Raw genomic sequence first — 22,814 nt, forward strand, 5'->3', positions numbered from 1 at the left:
AACTCCAAGTAAATCAGTGAAATCTGATCTGTGAAATCAAACTGTCCACTTAGGAAGCAACACTGATTGACAATCAATTTCACATGCTGTTGTGCAAATGGAATAGACAACAGGTGGAAATTATTGGCAATTAGCAAGACACACTCAATAAAGGAGTGGTTCTGCAGGTGGGGACCACAGACCACTTCTCAGTACCGATGCTTTCTGGCTGATGTTTTGGTCACTTTTGAATGTTGGTGGTGCTTTCACACTCGTGGTAACATGAGACGGACTCTACAACCCACACAAGTGACTCAGGTAGTGCAGCTCATCCAGGATGGCACATCAATGCGAGCTGTGGCAAGAAGGTTTGCTGTGTCTGTCAGCGTAGTGTCCAGAGGCAGGAGGTGCTATCAGGAGACAGGCCAGTACACCAGGAGACATGGAGGAGGCCATAGGAGGGCAACAACCCAGCAGCAGGACCGCTACCTCTGCCTTTGTGCAAGGAGGAACAGGAGGAGCACTGCCAGAGCCCTGCAAAATGACCTCCAGCAGGCCACAAATGTGCATGTGTCTGCACAAACGGTTAGAAACTGACTCCATGAGGATGGTATGAGGGCCCGACGTCCACAGATGGGGGTTGTGCTCACAGCCAAACACCGTGCAGGACGCTTGGCATTTGCCAGAGAACACCAGGATTGGCAAATTCGCCACTGGCGCCCTGTGCTCTTCACAGATGAAAGCAGGTTCACACTGAGCACATGTGACAGTCGTGACAGAGTCTGGAGATACCGTGAAGAGCGATCTGCTGCTTGCAACATCCTTCAGCATGACCGGTTTGGCAGTGGGTCAGTAATGGTGTGGTTCTTTGGAGGGCCGCACAGCCCTCCACGCGCTCGCCAGAGGTAGCCTGACTGCCATTAGGTACCGAGATGAGATCCTCAGACCCCTTGTGAGACCATATGCTGGTGCGGTTGGCCCTGGGTTCCTCCTAATGCAGGACAATGCTAGACCTCATGTGGCTGGCGTGTGTCAGCAGTTCCTGCAAGATGAAGGCATTGAAGCTATGGACTGGCCTGCCCGTTCCCCAGACCTGAATCCGAATAAACACATCTGGGACATCATGTCTCGCTCCATCCACCAACGCCACATTGCACCACAGACTGTCCAGGAGTTGGCGGATGCTTTAGTCCAGGTCTGGGAGGAGATCCCTCAGGAGACCATCCGCCACCTCATCAGGAGCATGCCCAGGCATTGTAGGGAGATCATATAGGCACGTGGAGGCCACACACAATACTGAACCTCATTTTGACATGTTTTAAGGACATTACATCAAAGTTGGATCAGCCTGTAGTGTGTTTTTCCACTTTAATTTTGTGTGTGACTCCAAATCCAGGCCTCCATTGGTTAATAAATTTGATTCCCATTGATGATTTTTGTGTGATTTTGTTGTCAGCACATTCAACTTTGTACAGAACAAAGTATTCAATGAGAATATTTCATTCATTCAGATCTAGGATGTGTTGTTTGAGTGTTCCCTTTATTTTTTTGAGCAGTATATATATATATATATATATATATATATATATATATATATATATATATATATATATATCATAGTCTTAAAAGTGCCTTGTGTCACGATTGGCCCCTCCCAGTCCTGTCCATGTGTTGCTGTTGTGTTTTAGTCTAGTCCAAGTGCTTTCTTTGTTTTGATCCCCAGTCCTGCCCCTGGTTTTGTAACTCTGCCCCTGATTGTTTCCCCCTGTTTTCCACCTGTCCCTCATTATCCTTGTTTGTATTTAAGCCCTGTGTTTGCCCCTTGTGTTTGCTGGTCATTGTTTGAGTTGTATGTTTGTTTGATTGTATTGCAGAGTAAATAAGTGTAGCAGGGTACCTCAGTGTAGTATTGAAGATGAGTATTATTGTGTAGTAACAGGATGATATTGCAGGTTAGAATCAGGATGTACTATTTTCTGGTGCTGCATTAACAAAACAAAAAACAACCGTGGATAGTAATAAAAATATCTAAGAAATAGTAATACAACATTTCTAAAAAATGTCTTATAGAGCATATATGAAATTTAAAAATTGACAAAAATGGAGATACATATTTTCCTTTTATTTTACTCCATAATTTAAACATGGCAAATGTCATAGGTCAAGCATCTTATTTTTTGCTGATGCGCTATATATATATATATATATATATATAGTGTGTGTGTGTGTGTGTGTACGTGTGAATCACATTCATGTGTGTAACGCCGGGGAGCGAGGAGGTGGACGCATGTGCTGAGATAAGCGACTTTTATTATGGGCAAATCCAGGGTCGTGGTCGAGCCAGTCCATGTTCCAATAATCAATACCAAGCGTGGGATGGACAGACATGACTAAGAACACTAATATCCAAAATTGTACAGAACAAGCCAAACAAACAAATAAACATAAACAACAAACACCAGCCAAACATCTAACAACAAACAAAGACCCGCAAACGCACAGGGGAAAACACAGGGCTTAAAGACATGAGGGCTAACTAGGGATCACAAGACACAGGTGGAAACAAAGGTGGGAACAATCAGGGGCGGAGTAACCAAAAAGGGGCCGGACTGGGACCAAAACAAACGCACATGGAAGATCAAAAGGTAAACAGAAAGCACATGGACCGGACTGGGAGGGGCCAATCGTGACAATGAGCACTAGGAAATAAAACCATTCTAACCGCAGCGCTGGTTGTATCGCGGTGTACAAAGCAGTATCATATCGTTGTATCGTGGCGTAGTATCGCTGCGGGTGGCGGAGCGACCAGGGGGAGGATACATTAAGCAACGTCCGAGCGAGCTGAGCTGAGCTGCCCGTATTTTTCCTACATTAAACAAATCCGTGGCGGTTAAAGACGCTGCGAACGTTACTGTCGAACTGCTTCATTGCTCTTGTGTTATCGTGCCCTTCGGTGAACGTCCAAGGCTTACGGCGCGGTCCGGACTCCCGGTTCGGTTTTGGGGCAGCGACGAGAACGGAAAATAAGCGAAAGGTGTTTGTGCTGTTTGCGCTGGCTGTTGCCTGGCGGTGCGAGGCGGACTCGGTGCAGCATGAAAGCCCGCTGGCCCTGCTCACTTCGTAGGTAAGCGCGCTCGTTTCAGCCACGGCTGCTTTAGCATTCAGGCACAACATGCCTCCTAGCCCGTAAACAAAGAGCCGTTTGGAAACCCGTTAACTCGCCAGCACCTCGAGCCCAGTCCTGCCAGCCACACCGCGGTCTGCTCAACTCGAGCGGGTTAGAAAAAAGTCACGCTCCGGTTTGCGGTGACGGGACCAGCACCCCCATTACTGCTTCGGGAAAACGGCGGGCTAAAGTCGTTGTCTGCGCTCCTGTACGGTTAAGAACGACGATGCCCTCGCTGGTGGCCATCCGGCTGCTCGTGATGGTGCTCGGGCTGTGCTCGCTGCGCGTGGCCGGCCAAGGGCGCTCCACCCCGGCTACATGCTCACCTCTGTGCCGCTGCGAAGAGGACGGAGGGGCGGACTGCTCGGGTAAAGGACTCAGCACTGTCCCAGCTGGACTCAGCGCCTTTACTTATTATCTGTAAGTCTTCCTAAACCTGCCTTTTCTCTTACCAACACTACTTGTGGTGTACACATTGTATGTTCTGTGCTGGTTTGATGTGTTGTGGTGGTGGTGGTGGTGGTACCCCAAAATGCTGTTGATTCTGACGACGATGGGCAAAACTAAGGCAGCCCAAAATTATCCACACTCCCGTTAGCAGAAGAGCTGAGCAAAACAACCCAAACTCTGCTTCTTTTCCTAGAAATCTTTTGCTGTTTATTCTCTGCAACACTGTAAGTTTGGTCACCCTCTGAAGCCCTTAAACTGTGCGAGTAGGCTGTGTATAGACCATGCAAAGTAGCTTTTATCAGAACCAGAAAGTCATATTTATTTTATTTATATATATTTATCTGATCTGTTTATCAGATTTATCTGATCTGTTTCTTTTGAGTTGTTGCTAAACTTTCATTAGCAAGCACCTCAACTTCAATGCCTTCTCCTGGCCAGCCAGCTGTAAGTGCAGCCAGTGCAGTTGCAGTGTTCACCGTGTCAAGTTTTGTGACATGACTATTGTTTTCTTTGGACAGAACTAGAGCGAGTGAATTTTTTGGCCAAAAACCAGCCTAAGAGTCCTCTCCCTAAGTAGAATATGGGGGGAAAGGGGTGGGGGTGGGGGTGTAGTATGCAACACTATTCCTACTTTATTAAACACCTCTCAGGCTGGTGGCTGAACTTCAGCAGTCCAAAAAAGTATTTTTGTAATTTTGTGTGTATAGAAAAGTTTGGTCTGCTGTTGTAGCCCATCCACCTCAAGGTTAGACATGTTGTGCATTCTAAGATGCTGCAACACCACAGTTGTTAAGTGGTTATCTGAGTTACTATAACCTTACTGTCGACTCAAACCAGTCTGGCCATTTTCTGTTGACCTTTCTCATCAGCAAGGCTTTTTCATCTACAGAACTGTCATTCGCTGGACATTTTTTCTTTATTGCACCACTCTGAGTAAACTCAAGAGACTGTTCTGTGTGAAGCCTAAGAAATCTGCAGTTATAGAGTTATCAGCCTTTCTGGCACCATCAGTCGTACCATGGTCAAAATCACTGAGGTCACATTTTTTCCCCATTCTGACGGTTGAAGCTGCTGACCTGTATGAGTAGGTGCAGAGTAAAGATCTCGGTGAGTGTAAATACCATGAGGCAAGAAGTGGACTCACACCGAGTTTAAATGATGCTGCTACACCTAAATCAAAATGTTGGAGCATAATGAATCATTGTGCTAAATAGCTGATTGCCTCTTACTGTCGAAGTATTTGTGCTTTTCATCGATGTTATTTAAATATGATTTAAAACTGAAATATTTTCAGTGGCGGTTTGAGCCATGAAAGAGCAAATAATGTAGTATGTTTGTATTTCAACCTCGCCTAGTAAAAAGTTCCAGAAGGGTTCTAGTGTGTTTCATGTGTTCATTTACCCCACACAGTGTAAGCTTTGGTTTAAAAATAAAAACATATATTTTTAAATCAGCTAAAATAATCGTCTGTTGACCAGTTTTGCTGTACAGAAATCAGAATTGGTATCTACCATAAAATGTATTATTGGTGCATCCCTAAAATAACCATAATTAATTTTTGCCTTAGACAACAGTGGCTTAGAGTGAGTGTTTGTCCAGATGCTAATGCTGATCGATAAAAAGATGAACACATCTTCAAAGGACTATTACCATGATTAAAATTGTGATAAGGATTAACAAGCAATATTGTGCAGTAAGACTGTTATAGCAGAAATACAGTATTAAGATACTTGATTAAGACACTTTATGAATGTTTCACAATATTTACTTTTAAGATTTTCACACAAGTTGGAAACGGACAACAGACACAAGGAGGAGAAGAAAAATCAACTGGTAAAAAGAGATGAATAAAATAGAATAATGGCAACCAGTCAGCTACTTGTTACTATGCACACTATGTAGTCACTATACACGGGTTCTTAATGTTGTTTACAACCTGTATAATTGGTCTAAATATCTTTCATAATTGTCTGATGATATAAGTAGTTGTTTGGTGTTCTGACAATGCCTGCAATATACTCATTAAAGTGCACTGTGACGTTATCAATTTAGTGAACAGACTCCCCTGCCCCCACCTCCTCAGCTGTCTGTCTGCACGCCATCAGCAGGCCCTTGTCTCAGGCTTAGTTGAGCGAATCTGCCTTTGTGTCCCGTTAACAAAACAGAGGCACCAGATTCTGGTCTGTCTTCAAGGTGCAGAGGACGAAGGTGTTGTGAAGGTGTCTTAAGGTGTTATGATTTTCCATTTTTCCCGTATCACTCACCTCTAAATGCACTGGTATTTGAGTTGTACTGCTTCAGGCGACTGAGTGAATGTGAACATTCTAGACTTGTATATAGCACCTTTTTGTAACCTGCAGGAACACAGACACCCTTTCAGAGCCCCTGTAAGACCACACATCCACACACATACATATGCTTTGGTCATGGAAAGAAGGTGGTGAATAGGGGCTGAGAAAGAAGAATCCTGGCAGCGCTTCTCTGTGGAAGGTTAACTCCTACATTTCTTTGTGACAGTTTTTACTTTGTTATGAAGTGACAAAGCCGGTTGGAACCCCTCAGATATCTGAACACAGTACATGGACACAGTACAGCTGTCTGACCCTGCCTTTCACTCCTAGTCATGCCCTCTCTCCCTCCAAGCCTTCTTCTTCATTTTACTTTGTATTGTCTACACTTTTTATGCCCTTGATGCTGACAGTTTTTGAGTTGTGATGATTTACAAGGAATAAAAGAGAGATTTTTCACTGATGTAGAAGATCAGGAGGAGGATGGATGGATGGATGGATGGATGGATGGATGGATGGATAGATGGTTGGTTGCCAGGTATTGCAGTTTTCCCCCTTAGTCATTACCTTTTCACTCATTACCTCATTACCATATTCTTTTTTTTTACACTGTAGAGCCTATTTTAGTATATCTGGGAGTATGTTGTGGAAAAAATCAGAGAAATATGCTTCAGAAGAATACAAATACAGATGTAAAGAGTTTTAATTTTAATTGGGCAGTTATCCTGTTTTTAAGAAAATCTCTCACAGCAAATCTAATCGTAGGCCTCCAAAGGTTATGCAGAAATGACAGTCTTAACTGACCAGCTCACCACTTACATCTCACACTAGCTTTTTTATTGTAAAGTATGTTTAAGTAGACCACTTGAAAATACTGTTATGCAATTATATTTTCATGATTAGGTGAAGTGAAACTAAATTAAATCTAGCCCAGCATTGCTAGTGATCCAGTGATCTGGTGGACTATTGTGCAGTTGTTTTAGATGCATAACAACTGGCATCATAGCAGTCATGACCTCCAGACTTCCTCCATAAGTATTTTCTTTTGTTTGTTATCGTTATTTTCATTCCATCTGTATAGAGCATACGCACCTACAGAAAAGGTTATAGAACTGCGACCCTTCACTTTTCATTGGCAATGCTGCCTTCAGGGTTGCCAGGCACACAGTTTTGGGCTAGTTTGCAACTGTTTTTTTCATTAGGTCCTTCAAAACTTTGTTATAAAGGCAAATCATTAGTTATTGATATTTTATTGGTGGAAATTTGCTGAGGACCTCAATATCGGCCAATCAGTATATTGGTTGGGCCCTTCGGCTGAGCTTAAGAGCATTAGTTGAGGTGTGGGGCCTCAGAAGGTCTGTGGGAAAGACTGCCGTCAGACAGCTTTTTTTTCCCTCTGACAGTGACTGCAGTGCTTCATTAAAGTGCAAAATAACAGTAATAACATAACAAAATAACAGTCGGGACCTGCCGCCAGTCTCTGTGGACATTGTTGCAGGCCCGCCTGCACCCGTGGACGTCGTTGCAGGCCCGCCTGCTCCTCGTTCTGATCCTGTTTCGTCTGCTCCTGTGTCTGGTGTTGTCTGCTTCTGTGCCTTTGGCTTCCACTCCCGTTTCTGCTTCTCTGCCCGCTCCTGTTTCTGTGCCCTTGTCTTCTGTCCCATGTTCCCGCATTCTCGCTCCTGTGCCCGTTTCTGCTGCTCCTGTGCCCATTTCTGTACTGTCATGATTGGCCCCTCCCAGTCCTGTCCATGTGTTTGAGTTTTGGTTTAGCCCATGTGCGTTTGTTTTGGTTTAACAGGCGAGGTTCAACCTCGCCTAGTAAAAAGTTCCAGAAGGGTTCTAGTGTGTTTCATGTGTTTATTTACCCCACACAGTGTAAGCTTTGGTTTAAAAATAAAAACATAAATTTTTAAATCAGCTAAAATAATCGTCTGTTGACCAGTTTTGCTGTACAGAAATCAGAATTGGTATCTACCACAAAATGTATTATTGGTGCATCCCTAAAATAACCATAATTAATTTTTGCCTTAGACAACAGTGGCTTAGAGTGAGTGTTTGTCCAGATGCTAATGCTGATCGATAAAAAGATGAACTCATCTTCAAAGGACTATTACCATGATTAAAATTGTGATAAGGATTAACAAGCAATATTGTGCAGTAAGACTGTTATAGCAGAAATACAGTATTAAGATACTTGATTAAGACACTTTATGAATGTTTCACAATATTTACTTTTAAGATTTTCACACAAGTTGGAAACGGACAACAGACACAAGGAGGAGAAGAAAAATCAACTGGTAAAAAGAGATGAATAAAATTATGTCATGATTGGCCCCTCCCAGTCCTGTCTATGTGTTTGAGTTTTGGTTTAGCCCATGTGCGTTTGTTTTGGTTTAGCCCCCTCGTTTCATGACTCTGATTGTCTCCACCTGTTTTCCACCTGTCCCTCATTTTCCCTGTGTATTTAAGCCCTGTGTTTGCCTATTGTGTTGGCTGGTCTTTGTTTGATTGTGCTGTTTGTTTGAACCGTTTGAACCTGTTTATTGTTTGTCATCATGTCTGTATATCGTTCTATCCGTGTTGGCTCAATGACCCTGACCTGGATTTGCCCATGATAAAAGTCGCTTATACGTGCGTCCGCCTCCTCACTCCCCTGCGTTACAAATACCAAGCTGTAACAACAGCTACAACAGTATGATCTAGGGTTAGATATGAAGAATACTTTTATGGCACTGACTGAATTCCTACAATATTATAGGTTATCAAAAAATTCTGCCATTCAGTACCAAATTTCAGTACTAAGATGTCAGTCTTATCACCATCAGTGAGCCAATAAGTATGCGTGTGCCAAAGTCTAGGTTGTCTGTATGTGTAGTATTAATGTCAGCGCTTTTTGATTAGTCTTCAGTGCATTATGTCTATGTAAATACACATCCAGCACCTCACACTCATGCCCACCAGTCCCCAATGAATGAGAGTGAATGGAGCTAAACGGCTAAAAGTGACAAGTTAAAATAGTTTCTTATCACTTGCCCAGAACTTGTCTTCAATTTTAGAAAGAAGAAAGACATATTTCACAAAAAAAAACAAAGACCTATTTGTTTCCTTTTATCTGCAGCAAACGGGTTTTGGGGAGCAGGAGCTAGCATTACTGCTACAGAGTGCTGATGGGGTGGCTGTTCGTGCTCACTGATGTCTTTTATGCTGTTGTTGGTTAGGAAATAACTATATAATTTTATATTAAAAATGTTTAAGCATTTAAAAACAATGTTTTTGCTAAAAATTCTCTATCTTAACTTTTTCATTTTGGACTGCCTCAGGAGCGCCCTCTAGTGTTAGTGATAGTTCTCCTCTCTCAAAGTTCTCTGGTAACATGCTTCTGCGGTAGCTTAGTAGCCAAGTTTCACCACAGCACAGGTTCATTCTAGTTAACTGAAGCCTCACTGCCATGTTTTGAGCACAAAGACTTAAATCTGAGAGAAAATCTGTGTATTTGTGTGTGAAGCTGTTAGCCTAAGTTACTTTTGCACTGCGTTTGCTAAAAACTAGCGTTATCGAGAAAGCCTGAGCTTTACAAATAACTACACACATTCATTCCAGTTCACTAACCTCACGGACACAAGTTTTGAGTATGAAGGCTTGAAGCTGATTGAGGAAATCATTGTATTTGTGTGTGGAGCTCTTAGCCTAAGCTACTTTTTCTCCATGTTTGCTAGAAGCTAGCTTTAGCTAAGTGAGAGGCTAAGCTATAGCGTTAGCTTAGTGAGAAGACCTAAGCTTTACCCGTAACCACGCACGTTCATTTCAGCTTGCTGAACCCTCACTGACAAACCTTTAGAGATTGACTAGTCAAATCTGAGGGGGTAAATCTGTGTTTTTGTGTTTGAAGCTGTGAGCTGAAGCTTTTTTTAATATATATCCTTGTAGCACCTGAGGCTAAAGTTTGCACAGCAAGAAGCCTAAACCAGCAGCAATTCCAGCTCACTGATGATGCACTGAGGCAAATTTAGAGGATAAAGGCTCGGGTTTGACAGACATTTAATCTCTTGGCATTCCAAAGATATTCTAAATTCTTATGGTCTGTGAGTACTGTGAAAGGATGTCTCCACTCTTCTAAAGCTAGTTTTACCGCTAATAATTCTCGATCCCCAATACCATAATTCCATTCTGCGGGCGACAACTTGTGGGAATAGAATGCTATAGGGTGCAGTTTCTGAGGTTCTCTGCGACAAAAGTTTCTGAGGCGTCCACTTCTACCACAAAAGGTTGTGTGGGATCAGGATGTTTGAGAATGGGAGCTTCCTTTAGACGCTAAAATGCGATCACTTGTCTGTTCAGTCCAGCTGATCTTTTTAGGAGGTCCTTTGAGTAGAGATGTGAGAGGGGCTGCAATGGTACTGAAATTCCTAATAAACCTCCTATAGATCGTCCATAATCACTCCCTGATTACTAATTACATAGCCTAAGAATTCTACAGTCCACAGATTCTAGATTGAATTCACATTTCTTTCCCTTTACATACAAGTTGTTGTCCAGTAACCTTTTCCAAACTGTGCGGACATGTTGTACATGAGTCTCCTGGTCTGGGGAGTAAATGAGGATGTCATTGAGAAAAGCAATCACAAAGTTCCCTAACATGTCCCAGAGAACCTCAGTTATGAAAGCCTAGGGCACAAAGAGTGCTATAGAGAGCACAAATGGCATCACAAGGTATTCATAGTGCCCTCTAGTGGTCCTGAATGCCATCTTCTACTCATCTCCCTCTCTGACTCAGACAAGATTGTAAGTGCTTCTAAGATCCAATTTAGTGAACACTTTAGCCCCTTTCAATTGCTCTAAGGCTAAAGGATATAAAGAAAAAACTAGAGGATATAGGAGACGTAGAGGGTCTAATAAATCCTTGTTCTAAGCTCTCCTGAATGTGTACATCTAGTGCATTTTGTTCTTCTTAGGTCAGAGGATACACTCGGGACTTGGGAAAAGTAGGGTTTTCTGTCAACTCGATGGCAGAGTCCCATTTTCTCTGAATCTTTTAAGATTGTTTTGAACTCCAGTTTTGTGAACAATTTTTTTCACTTATTTTTCTTTGATTCTCCCCTTCTTTGTGCAAGTGGATGCTATTATAGTTAATCTCTAGAAATATCTCCTGAAATGCATGAGACTGCATGAGACTTGTACAGAAAGGCTCCGACTACCAGATGTGTTAGTGTTCTATACACATTTACTCCTACACACATAAACAAAAGCCTTCAAGCACTGTGAAATGTGGTGGATCCATGATGTTGGGGGACTGTTTTTATTCCAAAGTTCCTGGATAATTTATTCAGATACATGGTATCATAATAAGATATTTTCATGATTTCATGAAAACTGACACAATGTAATAAAATAATGGCAGGAAAAAAAGAGCTAACAGTGGTCTTTAACAATACCCACAACTAGGGGTGAACCGATCCACAGTTTCAGTAACTGATTTCAGGGTTTTGGCCAGTAGTGAGTACTGATGCTGTATAATTTTTTCTTCTTATCATCTCAAAATGACTTAAAAACATGAGCTTAAATTGATAAAAATAATCACAACTGCAAAGAAGCATGCCTTTCATCTTCTTAAATAAACAAGTTTGAATATACGATCATTTGTAATTCAGTTTCATTAATGAGCCTTCAGTTTCATTAATGAAAACAATGATTTGATGTGTTGGAATGACATTTTAACGGCTTTTAAAGCGTGTATCCAAGAAATAGAAGCGATAGTAGATCAGTACATCTAGCTGGCAATGGATTCATTTAGTAAGATCAGCACCAATATCAATGCCAATACCAATAGTTTATTGTAATAATGATACCATATTGTCAATCTATGTACAAATGGACTGTTTTGAATTAATGCAGAGGAGTATGGGCATTTTTAATTTGGGAAGATAGCCCCGCTGTGTGATATCTATACTTTTTTGCCTCTTTCCTCTGTCTCTCTGTTCCCTGCTGTTGAAAAAGTTGAGAAAAGTTAATGCTGCTCATTAATTCTCTCTCTCTCTCTCTCTCTCTCTCTCTCTCTCTCTCTCTCTCTGTGTAGGCGATTGGCAGGTAATGACCTTGCTTTCATCCACCCTGAGGCTCTGTCTGGACTCTACCAGAGTCCTGTAAGTACTCTACACACAGAGACAGACAAACAGACAAATATACACACACCATAATTTACGCCACGGTACACAAGTATTGTAGTTTTGCTATGTTGCAGCACTGGCAAAACAGTATGATATGTACTATTATTCAAGCATAGCAAAATGATATAGCAAACAACAGCACTTAATATTTTACGTATCTTCAGCATGATCCCTAAACATGCTGGAGTATTTTATTTGCTTGTAGCAGATACTGTTTATTAAGGCATTTTTTAGTTGTAACACATGCATTTACATTATTAAAGTCACACTTTCAGATTTGAATCAGACATGTACACCTACACATTTTCACTTTTACATTGTGTGAAAGTAGAAATGCGCTAATTGTTCTAAATACGAAGTTGCCTCTTATTTTAGGTACAGCACTTTTTTTTGTCTTATTTAATATTTTTAAAGGCAACTCATTTAAACTGAAAATAATTAGATGGCAGTTTGGTCCATTAAAGAGCAAATAATGTTTAGATTGCCTTGGCTATTAAAAAGTGCTGGTTTATTCACCATATATTCCTATACTAATAAATGTAGGAGTATGTGTTATGTGTTGTCCTACTGCATATCTTCATATACTGTGAGTGAGGGGAGGCTGTTAGCTGGTTATTGTGTGACAGGAATCTCACAGCTCTGTCACTGTTATGATGACGGGCCTCCCAGCATGTCTTCTTTCTGATGATTAAGACTAGGCTTCAGGACAGATTCTTTCTGTCTCTCTCTCTCTCTCTCTCTCTCTCTTCCTGATTGTAATGATGTAACAGCCTTGTCCTTGAGGTGTTTGCGAGCCAATTCAAATGCAGCTTATCAGCCCCCTGCGTCACTCCAGCTCCACTTTGCATAAAACTCTCTCTTTCCCTCTTCCTGACCTCTCTCTGGCCTGCCTCTAGACCCACAGATGCTCTAAAGCCTAACCCAGGACCAGTTCACACTTGGATTTTATTACAATGTGTGACCTTACTATGACTCCCAGTCATCAATAGTTCCTCTGTGACGTCTGGATCTGATACGGTTTCTCTGTTTGAGAGCCCCATCTGGTTGGCCTTGCACAATGTGCAGAAAGATGAAAGTTGTAAACTGTGTGCCAACTTTGATTGGCTAGACAATAGGAAAAGTTTAGTATTATGCAAAAGTTTTAGACACTTAAAACCTTTTTTATGAAGCACTGATTAGTCAAGCCAATTATTGAATGATAACTATAAATAGTACTGGATTGCCTCGAGGAGAGGTTTGGAAATTATTAAATGTGTTGATATGAAAAATCACCACTGATTATGTTAATCCTTTTTGTAATTATTCTAATATTAGTGTTTGAGCAAATAAATTCTTACTGCCCAGATAAATGGCTTTTTAAATGTAATTTTCTTAGGTGTCTAAAACTTTTGCACAGAACTTGACATCTGCTGATACATCACTAATAATATCTTCAGAAGCATTATAAAATGTACTTACAGAGATATTTATTGTACTACCACTACTACCATTAATAATAATAATAATAATAATAATGAAGGGACATTTTTTTCTTCCAATCATTTTGAGACAAGGCTTAACTTTTAAGTGAATGCAAGCACAAACAAACTTGTGTTGAGGGACTTGAATTGAGGGTTAATCTTTGTCAAATTCAAGTACCTGGTAGCTCAGTCTAATAAAACGTATAGTTTCTTGCCATCTTTAAATTGGCCATGCAGTTCCATGTTCTCTGTTACTCTGTGATCTGAGTCATGACAGTGTTTTCCCCAGATTAAAGTTGTTTCATTTGATGTGTGAAACCAGAAGCTGTGCTCTACTAAAATGTACAGAACAGCTAGTACTGCAACACTGAGCGTATTTAACTATTGCAGCTGCATTTCTACAATTGTATTTATTCTAGGTACAGTGCTTATGCTATTGATATAGAATATTACATCACATGGCATATTTTAAAGTTCATTTCTGTTAATTATTTCCTGAGGTTTTCATGAGGTTTACATGAAATAAATCCATAAATGAATTATGCTTTTTTTTTGTAAACCTGTGGTAAATAAATTTTTACTGGGGCTGTTACAGAGCTAACTCAGTTAACCCTGACTGAGAACCAGCGTATCTGGTATTTATTCTTCTTCCGTAAATGGAAACGCTGATTTTGTTGCATTGGCAGTTCCGATATTGTGAGGAACAACTGGATTGTGCTTAGAGCTGGGGGTTATCAAAATTGGAGAACTGTACTCTAGTGTAACAGCACAGTTGGTATGTACTGTAGGCTTTCTTCAACATGAGTGCTACTGCATTCAGTAACGTTCTAGAGTCAAAGAAGAGATTTCATATATCATTAGTGGTTGAAGTAGCTTTTTGATCCCATATCAGCATCTGGTGGACCACATGCAGTCCTTACATTATCGTGATGGAAGACTAAAGACTAGGATATCTACCACACGCTGTCCTGGGGCTGTTTGGTTTTAAAGGGGTGATCAGTAGGTGGTTGGTGGTCAGTGCTAATGCCTTGCAGATGATGGCTGTTGATTCAACCCCAGTTACATAACAAGGGCAGCATTCATCAAACTTCTCAGAGGAGGATTGCTGACCTTGGTTTAGATTTCTCTTTTATTTACAGTCACCTTACTGACAGGAACAGACCCTAGATCAGTACTGCTACTTTATGAAAACTAGCCCTGGACGTTTTTTCGGTGATGATGAAAAATGTATCACTTGTGCGTAATGGCTGTTTTGAGTGGAAATTAAATAAATGAAAGGTCTCTGATTTTTGCCCAATAGGATAAGTAACAGGTAGTGGAAGCTTATACACCACCATTCTCTTGTCATTCTCTTGCATTAAACCTTGTTTAGTCTGTTATGTAGTTTCTTACACTTGATGGCAAACTTTTATTTACTTCCATAAAAATAGAGGGGGCGGCACGGTGGCGTGGTGGGTGGTGCCGTTGCCTCACAGCAAGGAGGGCCTGGGTTCGATTCCCCGGCCGGGTGACCGAGGTCCTCTCTGTGTGGAGTTTGCATGTTCTCCCCGTGTCTGCGTGGGTTTTCTCCGGTTTCCTCCCACAGTCCAAAGACATGCAGTCAGACCAATTGGACATGCTACATTGCCCCTTGTGTGAGTGACTGTCTGTGTCTGTCTGTCTGTCTGCCCTGTGATGGACTGACAACCTGTCCAGGGTGTATCCTGCCTTTCGCCCGAAGACTGCTGGGATAGGCTCCAGCACCCCCCCAGGACCCTGACGGAGAAGCGGCTTAGAAAATGGATGGATGGATGGAAAAATAGACAAATGTACACACAAAATACAGGATTTTAATACACACACACAGTCATGTCTGCTTTATCCTGTCTAACATTTTCCTCTCTGTCTGACTTCCATGGTGTTCTGAATGGTTAGTTTAATGCAGTCCCTCTGATCACACTTTCTCCTTCAGTTTCATACATTTTATGTGGCATGACGTCATATGATGCATCAGTTGTTAACATTTTCAATTAATGTCTTGATTCAAATGAATCGGCTTAAGAATCATAGCTTAGCTTATGATTTCCATAATAGTAGCAATTTATAGATGATGGAAAATTGGAGCTGTGATTGTGACATTTCTGAAATGCTGTCTCTTACTGTTCTTTTTTCAAGCATGCTTCAGAATAATCAGCTGAAGACCGTTCCTAGTGCTGCCCTCAAGAACCTTCATGCTCTGCAGTCTCTGTGAGTAAAACAGAAACACTAGTGTTGTTATATTATGTCATTACATATTGAGATGGTGATAAGTTTTGCAGTGTACCAAAAAACACAATAAATAATGTGACAGTGCAGAATTGACATGCATTAATTTGATTGTTTTTGGGTATGTTGATTCATCAAAGCACGCACAGAAATAGCTGTGATTAAATAAGATGTAAAAACACAGTAAAAAATGTTGGATAGGGGTCTAGTTTACATATTGCAAGCTTGTGTGGTGTTAGTATTGAAAAATACATATTCATCTGTCTCATGTTGCATCAGTGTATGACCGCACCTCCATATCGGTGACCAGAAGAGTTCAAATATATTCTGTGTACTCTGATGTGAGAACAACCATCATAAAGCACAATTGAAAATTCTTCTGTATTATATAAACTAACCAACAAGGCAAGGTTTAATTACTTCATTGTTTAAGCATTAAGATCACTAACATTAACTTATTAAATGCAGAAGCCATCAAAACTGATCAAACGGATCAACACAGTTGCCACATGTAACCCTGTGGGGATTAAGAAGCTAAAGCAATGCCACCAGATCTCACTCACTCTCATACAGCTTTTCTTTGCTCGATCTGTTTGCCCGTCCTGAGATGAAGCAGCAGACATCAGTAGCCTACTTTCAATAATGCTCAGATTTTCACCAAAGCAAGTCTTGCTGGAAGATCCAATAACAACCCATTTTTAGTTTCTTATATATATATATATATATATATATATATATACACACACACACACACACACACACACACACACACACACACACATACACACACACAGGGTGAGTCAAAAGTCACAGGAGTCACAGGGCAGAAATTTCACAAAGTGACTTGTGTATGTCAGTGCCACATTTAATGTCACTGAAGTCTTTAGTATGACTTTCAGTGATTGCAATGATTCCAATAACTGCATGGCTGTGTGCTTGATGTTGATGTTGATGTTGAAGTGATGACACACTTATTAACAATGGGTGCAGCCACTTTTTGGCCATTTGGAGCATATATATATATATATATATATATATATATATATATATATATATATATATATATATATATATATATATATATGTATATATATATATATACACACACACACACACACACACACACACACACACATATATACATGACTAATATTTCTACTAGAGCTACGCAAGTCGACTCAGGAATCAGGACTTTCCGATTGTTTGTTCAGTGGTGTAAGGTAAAAATAGATGCTTTCCCAAACAGTACATAAGGCTACAGGCTACTTATTGTTGTTCTGTTTATTCAGCAGCCTTGTGCTGCTCTTGTGGTATAAACTCTGCTGTATTGGTGCATGTAGGCTGGTATGTACAGAGCAGGGAATTAAGTCTACTTTAGTGTGCTGGAAGAGAAAGTGAGCCAGAGTTCAAAGCAGGTGTCATGCTCATTCACCTTCTGTAAGAAATACCATGCAGTCCTGAAGTGAAAGCCACACCAAAAACACAGACACACACTCCGACACGTGCATGTGAGTAATTTTCTTTGTGCCAGTGCAAAGTTTCTTTCAGATCTCCTTTTCCAGAATGCTTTGGGAGAAAGGCAGGCTGTGTTATTCTGCTAATCAAGGCAATGTTTAATGTGGGGAGGGAGGTTAGGCTGAAATTTTGACCTAGCTCAAACCCGCTCGCTGGCAGGTGAACTTAAACATCCTTGGTTCACACGCACTTTTCTCTAGCAAACACGGCGTGTCCTTTCCTTGAGGGTCCAGCTGATATTGAAGCGCAAATTATTCGTCGAGCTCTTCATCAAGAATGAGTTCATTACCCGACGAGTATCTCCGCGAACGTTACCGTTTTTCCTCACAGTCAATTAGCTACTTAAATAATATTCTAAAGCCATACATTTCCAGTATCACACATCGCAGACCCGCACTTACTTCCTTGCAAACTTTATGCATTGCTCTCTCGTTTTTCACAAATGGTTCTTTTGTATACAATGTAGGAGACACTGAAAACACAGGGAAGGCCACTGTATGTCGGTCCGCCCGAAAAGTATGCCTAGCATTAAAACGTTTGATGTACAGTTTTTGTGGTGTTCCCTGGGCATAAGCCTATAATGAACATTAAAGAGGAATTCCACAGAATTGCAGATTTGTATTTATTAACAAAGATTACAGAAGGAGAAAATAACTGTGAAGTGGAAATAGCTCTGCATCTTTTCATATTTCAGGACTTCCAAGAGTCATTGGCTGCATGGATGGAACCCACATCCCAATTAAAACACCTGCAGAAAATGAAGGGGACTGTGTAAACAGAAAATCCTTCCCCAGCATTAATCTGCAGGTAGTGACCATCTTAAATGCAATTTGTTGAATTTATTTAAATAAATCATTTTTTACATAAGCTTACTGTTATCTTCCATGAAGATCATCTATGATGCTACAAACACAATTACAAATCTTGAAGCCAAATGGCCTGGCTCTGTGGATGATGCACAGATTTTTTGTGAGTCTGCACTATACAATAAATTTGAAAAAGGTAAGCCTGGGAAACATTTGCTATGGTTCACATTCAGTGTATGGTTACATTGTTTCAGTTTAAATCACTATATCCCCTGTGTGCTTACAGGACAATACAATGGTCTCCTCCTTGCAGACAGAGGGTATCCCTGCATGCCATATATGATGACACCATACCCTGACCCTGAGCCTGGACTGCAGTCACGCTACAACCTGGCCCTATCCAAAACAAGAGCAAGGGTTGAAACAACAGTCGGGATTCTCAAGGACAGGTTCCAGTGCATGCGGGGGCTCAGGGTCACTCCAGACAGGGCATGTGACATTACAGTGGCATGTGTGGTACTGCACAACATTGCCACCATTACAGGAGAGCAACATCCTGCCATACCCCAAGCAGATATTAACCTGACCACAGAAATGACAGAATTGTCCGAGATGCAATATGCAATCACTATTTCTCCTAATAATTGTTTTCTCATGATTATATAAATTATTTATTTATATAATTAAATTATATAAATAAGACTACAATTTATGTTTCTGATTTCTTTATTTCCTGAAAATAAAAAATGGCAAGTTAATTTCCTTGTCCTTTTTCTTTAGTAAGAACATTCAAATCTATACACTCACAGCAACTACCCCCACCTTCAACTTATATTCCAGCAACTCAATTTCAAGGCTTGTCTGTTTTATTTGGAGTTTTGTGCTCCATCTTAAAATCACACTTCTCAATTTGCTTCTGGAGGTGTATCTTATAAATCCTTTACAGGCAGCTTGGAAGCAGAAAGGAAAAGAGTAAAATACCATGATATGGTCAAATAAATATCTTTGTGTTCTCAATATTTCAGCTATTTTGTGAGACATTAAACTAATCTTACTGTTCCAAGCTGAGTTCTGGATGTTGATGTAGCCTGTACATCTCCTGTCATGTTCTGTAAAAGGGCAGTCACACATTATTATGGTGGATCACATGAAATGCCATGGTCAATGTATTCAATATATGCAACATATGCTGTACATCCATAGGCCTCCCAAGAGCATCATCCCACTCTGTGACAGCAGAGACATTTCTTCATCCTGAAACAAATTATTTTTTGTTGAAAAGAAAGGTATTTGTACACCTCAAGTGACATCTAGGGACTCCCAGACCTCCCTTTCCCCAGCCACTTACACTAGCTCTCCAAGGGGGATTCCAAGGCACTCCCAGGCCAGCTCAGCTCTTTCTTTACCACAACAGACCGGTAAAGAGCCCGCATTACTGCTGACCCAGCACCAATCCGCCTGTCAATCTCCCGCTCCCTTGTACCATCACTCGTGAACAAGACCCCGAGATACTTGAACTCCTCCACTTGAGGCAAGAGCCTATCCCCGACCCAGAGAGGGCTCTCTGCCCTTTTCCACCTGAGAACCATGGTCTCGGATTTGGAGGTACTGATTCTAATCCCGGCCGCTTCACACTCGGCTGCAAACCAATCCAGTGAAAGCTGAAGTTCGCGGCCTGATATCCCTAATAGGACCACATCATCTGCAAACAGCAGCGATGTGACCCTGAGGTCACCAAACCGGACACCCTCCATCCCCTGACTGCGCCTACAAATTCTATCCATAAAAATTATGAGTAGAATCGGTGACAAAGGGCAGCCCTGACGGTGTCCAACTCTCACTGGGAACGAGTCTGACTTACTGCCGGCTATGCAAACCAAACTCCAGCTTTGTTTGTACAGGGCCTGAATGGCTCGTAGCAAAGAGCCATGTACCCGTACTCCCGAAGCACCTCCCACAGAATACCCCGGGGATCACAGTCGAATGCCTTCTCCAGATCTACAAAGCACATGTGGACTGGTTGGGCAAACTCCCATGAGCCCTCCAGAATCCTGGAGAGGGTAAAGAGTTGGTCCAGTGTTCCACGACCAGGGTGGAACCCGCACTGCTCCTCCTGAATCTGAGGTTCGATTATAAGCCGGACTCTCTTCTCCAGTACCCCTGCATAGACCTTACCAGGGAGGCTGATGAGTGTGATTCACCTGTGGTTGGAACACACCCTCCGGTCCCCTTTTTTAAAAAGAGGCACCTCCACCCCAGTCTGCCAATCCAGTGGCACTGCCCCCGATGTCCACGCAATGTTGAAAAGGCGTGTCAGCCAAGACAGCCCCACAACATCCAGAGCCTTGAGGAACTCAGGGCGGATCTCATCCACCCCTGGAGCCTTGCCACCAAGGAGCTTCTTAACTACCTTATCGACTTCGGCCTCAGTAATGGACAAGCCTATTCCCATGTCCCCAGACTCTGCCTCCTCACTGGAGAACGTGTCGGTGGGATTGAGAAGGTCCTCAAAGTATTCCTTCCACCCCCCAATGACGTCTTCAGTCAAAGTCAGCAGCACACCATCTCCACTATATACAGTCCTAGTAGCACACTGCTTTCCCCTTCTGAGTCGCTTGACGGTTTGCCAGAATCTTTTCGGAGCCGACTTAGTCACTTTCCAAGGCCTCACCAAACTCCTCCCACACATGGGTTTTTGCCTTGGCGACAACTGAAGCCGCAGATTGCTTGGCCTGTCGATACCTGCCAGCTACCTCTGGTGTCCCACAGGCCAACCATGCCCGGTAGGACTCTTCAGCTTGACGGCATCTCTCAACCGGGGTGTCCACCACCGGGTTCGAGGATTACCGCCCCGACAGGCACCAACTACCTTACGGCCACAGCTACAGTCAGCCACTTCAACAATGGAAGAACGGAACATGGCCCATTCTGAGTCAATGTCCCCCACCTCCCCCGATATCTGGTCAAAGTTCTGACGGAGGTGTGAGTTGAAGATCAATCTGACAGGTTCTTTTGCCAGATGTTCCCAGCAAACCCTCACTATTTGTTTGGCTTGGCTGGTCTGACCAGCATCTTCCCCCACCTCCTGATCCCACTCACCACCAGGTGGTGATTAGTTGACAGCTCAGCTCCTCTCTTTACCCGATTGTCCAAAACATATGGCCGCAAGTCCGATGACACGACTACAAAGTCAATCATTGAACTGCGGCCTAGGGTGTCCTGGTGCCATGTGCACTTATGGACATCCTTGTGTTCAAACATAGTGTTCGTGATGGACAAACTGTGAAGTCCAAAAACTGAACGCCACTCGGGTTCAGATCAGAGAGGCCATTCCTCCCAATCACACCCCTCCAGGCCTCACTGTCATTGCCCACGTGAGCGTTAAAGTCCCCCAGTAGGACAATAGAGTTTCCAGGAGGAGCACTTTCAAGCACCCTTCCCAAGGACTCTAAGAAGACTGGGTACTCTGAACTGCTATTCGGTGCATAAGCACAGACAGCAGTCAGGACCCGTTCCACAACCCGAAGGCGTAAGGAAGCTACCCTCTCGTCCACTGGAGAAAACCCCAACATACAGGCACCGAGTCGAGGGGCTATGAGAAAGTCCACACCTGCCTGCCGCCTCTCACCATGGGCAACTCTAGAAAAGAATAAAGTCCAGCCCCTCTCAAGGAGATTGGGCCCAGAGCCCAAGCTGTGTGTTGAGGTGAGCCTGACTATATCTAGCCGGTATCTCTCAACCTCGCGCACCAACTCAGGCTCCTTCTCCACCAGTGAGGTAACGTTCCAAGTTCCAAAAGCCAGTTTCAGCAACCGAGGATCAGAACACCAAGGCCCATGCCCGATCCACAAAGCACCGAACCCCTTCTACTGCCCCTCCCATTGGTGGTGGGTCGATGGGAGGGGGAACTCATGTAACTCCTTCGGGCTGGGCCTGGCCGGGCACCATGAGTAAATGCCCGGCCACCAGACACTCACTGGCAAGCCCCTCCCCCAGGCCTGGCTCCAGGGTGGGGCCCCGGTAACCCAGTTCCGGGCAGGGTACACAAGTCCTGTTTTTGTCTTTTCATAGGGGTCATTATGGATCACACTTTGTCTGACCTGTCACCTAGGACCAGTTTGCCATGGGAGACCCTACCAGGAGCTTTTGCTCCAGACAACGTAGCTCCTAGGATCATTCAAGCATGGAAACCCCTCCACCACGATAAGGTGGTGATCCATGGAGAGGTTACTTTTACATTTAAATTTAAATTTACTTTTACATTTAAATATGTATTCATTCTCTGCATATGCAGTCAGTAATATTTCCTGCTCTATGGGTGTGAAATAAGATGCTTTCTTTTTTTCAGCATTGGCGTCCATGGTGAATTGGTTTTTCGCCGCTCCATTGTGAATGCCTATTTATGGGTAACAGTGAACACGCTTCAGTTGGGCTTAATTACTCAGAATTAACTAAGTGAACTCTGATCAGCTGTTGTGGAACCAGAAACCTTGACTATGACATGGCGAGATAAGTCAACTCTGAGTTCCAGCTTAGGTTTAGAATTTATTAAACCTAATTTCTGGAATAGATTAAGTGACCCTTATTAGTCCCACAACGGGGAAATTTCACCTCTGCATTTAACCCATCTGTGAAGTGAAACACCACATACACTAGTGAGCACACACACACTAGGGGGCAGTGACAGACTTGCCCGGAGTGGTGGGCAGCCAAATCCGCAGCGCCCAGGGAGTATTTGG

At 42.5% G+C, this 22,814-nt stretch overlaps 1 protein-coding gene across 1 annotated transcript; it reads left to right on the forward strand.

The window, feature by feature from the left end:
- Positions 1-3,371: 3,371 nt before the first annotated feature.
- Positions 3,372-18,793, forward strand: LOC108432355 (putative nuclease HARBI1). Its single transcript, XM_037534300.1, has 4 exons — positions 3,372-3,513; positions 17,964-18,076; positions 18,160-18,271; positions 18,362-18,793. Exons 1-4 carry the CDS (start codon positions 3,372-3,374, stop codon positions 18,739-18,741), a joined length of 747 nt encoding a protein of 248 aa, XP_037390197.1. The 3' UTR covers positions 18,742-18,793.
- The last annotated feature ends 4,021 nt before the right edge of the window (positions 18,794-22,814 follow it).

The sequence above is a fragment of the Pygocentrus nattereri genome, chromosome 25, assembly GCF_015220715.1.
Source record: "Pygocentrus nattereri isolate fPygNat1 chromosome 25, fPygNat1.pri, whole genome shotgun sequence".
NCBI classification, from domain to species: domain Eukaryota; kingdom Metazoa; phylum Chordata; class Actinopteri; order Characiformes; family Serrasalmidae; genus Pygocentrus; species Pygocentrus nattereri.

What these genes read in the sequence shown, in the direction of transcription:
- LOC108432355 (XM_037534300.1), top strand. Translation starts at nt 3,372, where the DNA reads ATGCCCTCGCTGGTGGCCATCCGGCTGCTCGTGATGGTGCTCGGGCTG. An exon ending in TCCCCAGCATTAATCTGCAG is followed by an intron (nt 18,077 to 18,159) that starts GTAGTGACCATC and finishes TCTTCCATGAAG; the next exon opens with ATCATCTATGATGCTACAAA. An exon ending in ATACAATAAATTTGAAAAAG is followed by an intron (nt 18,272 to 18,361) that starts GTAAGCCTGGGA and finishes GTGTGCTTACAG; the next exon opens with GACAATACAATGGTCTCCTC.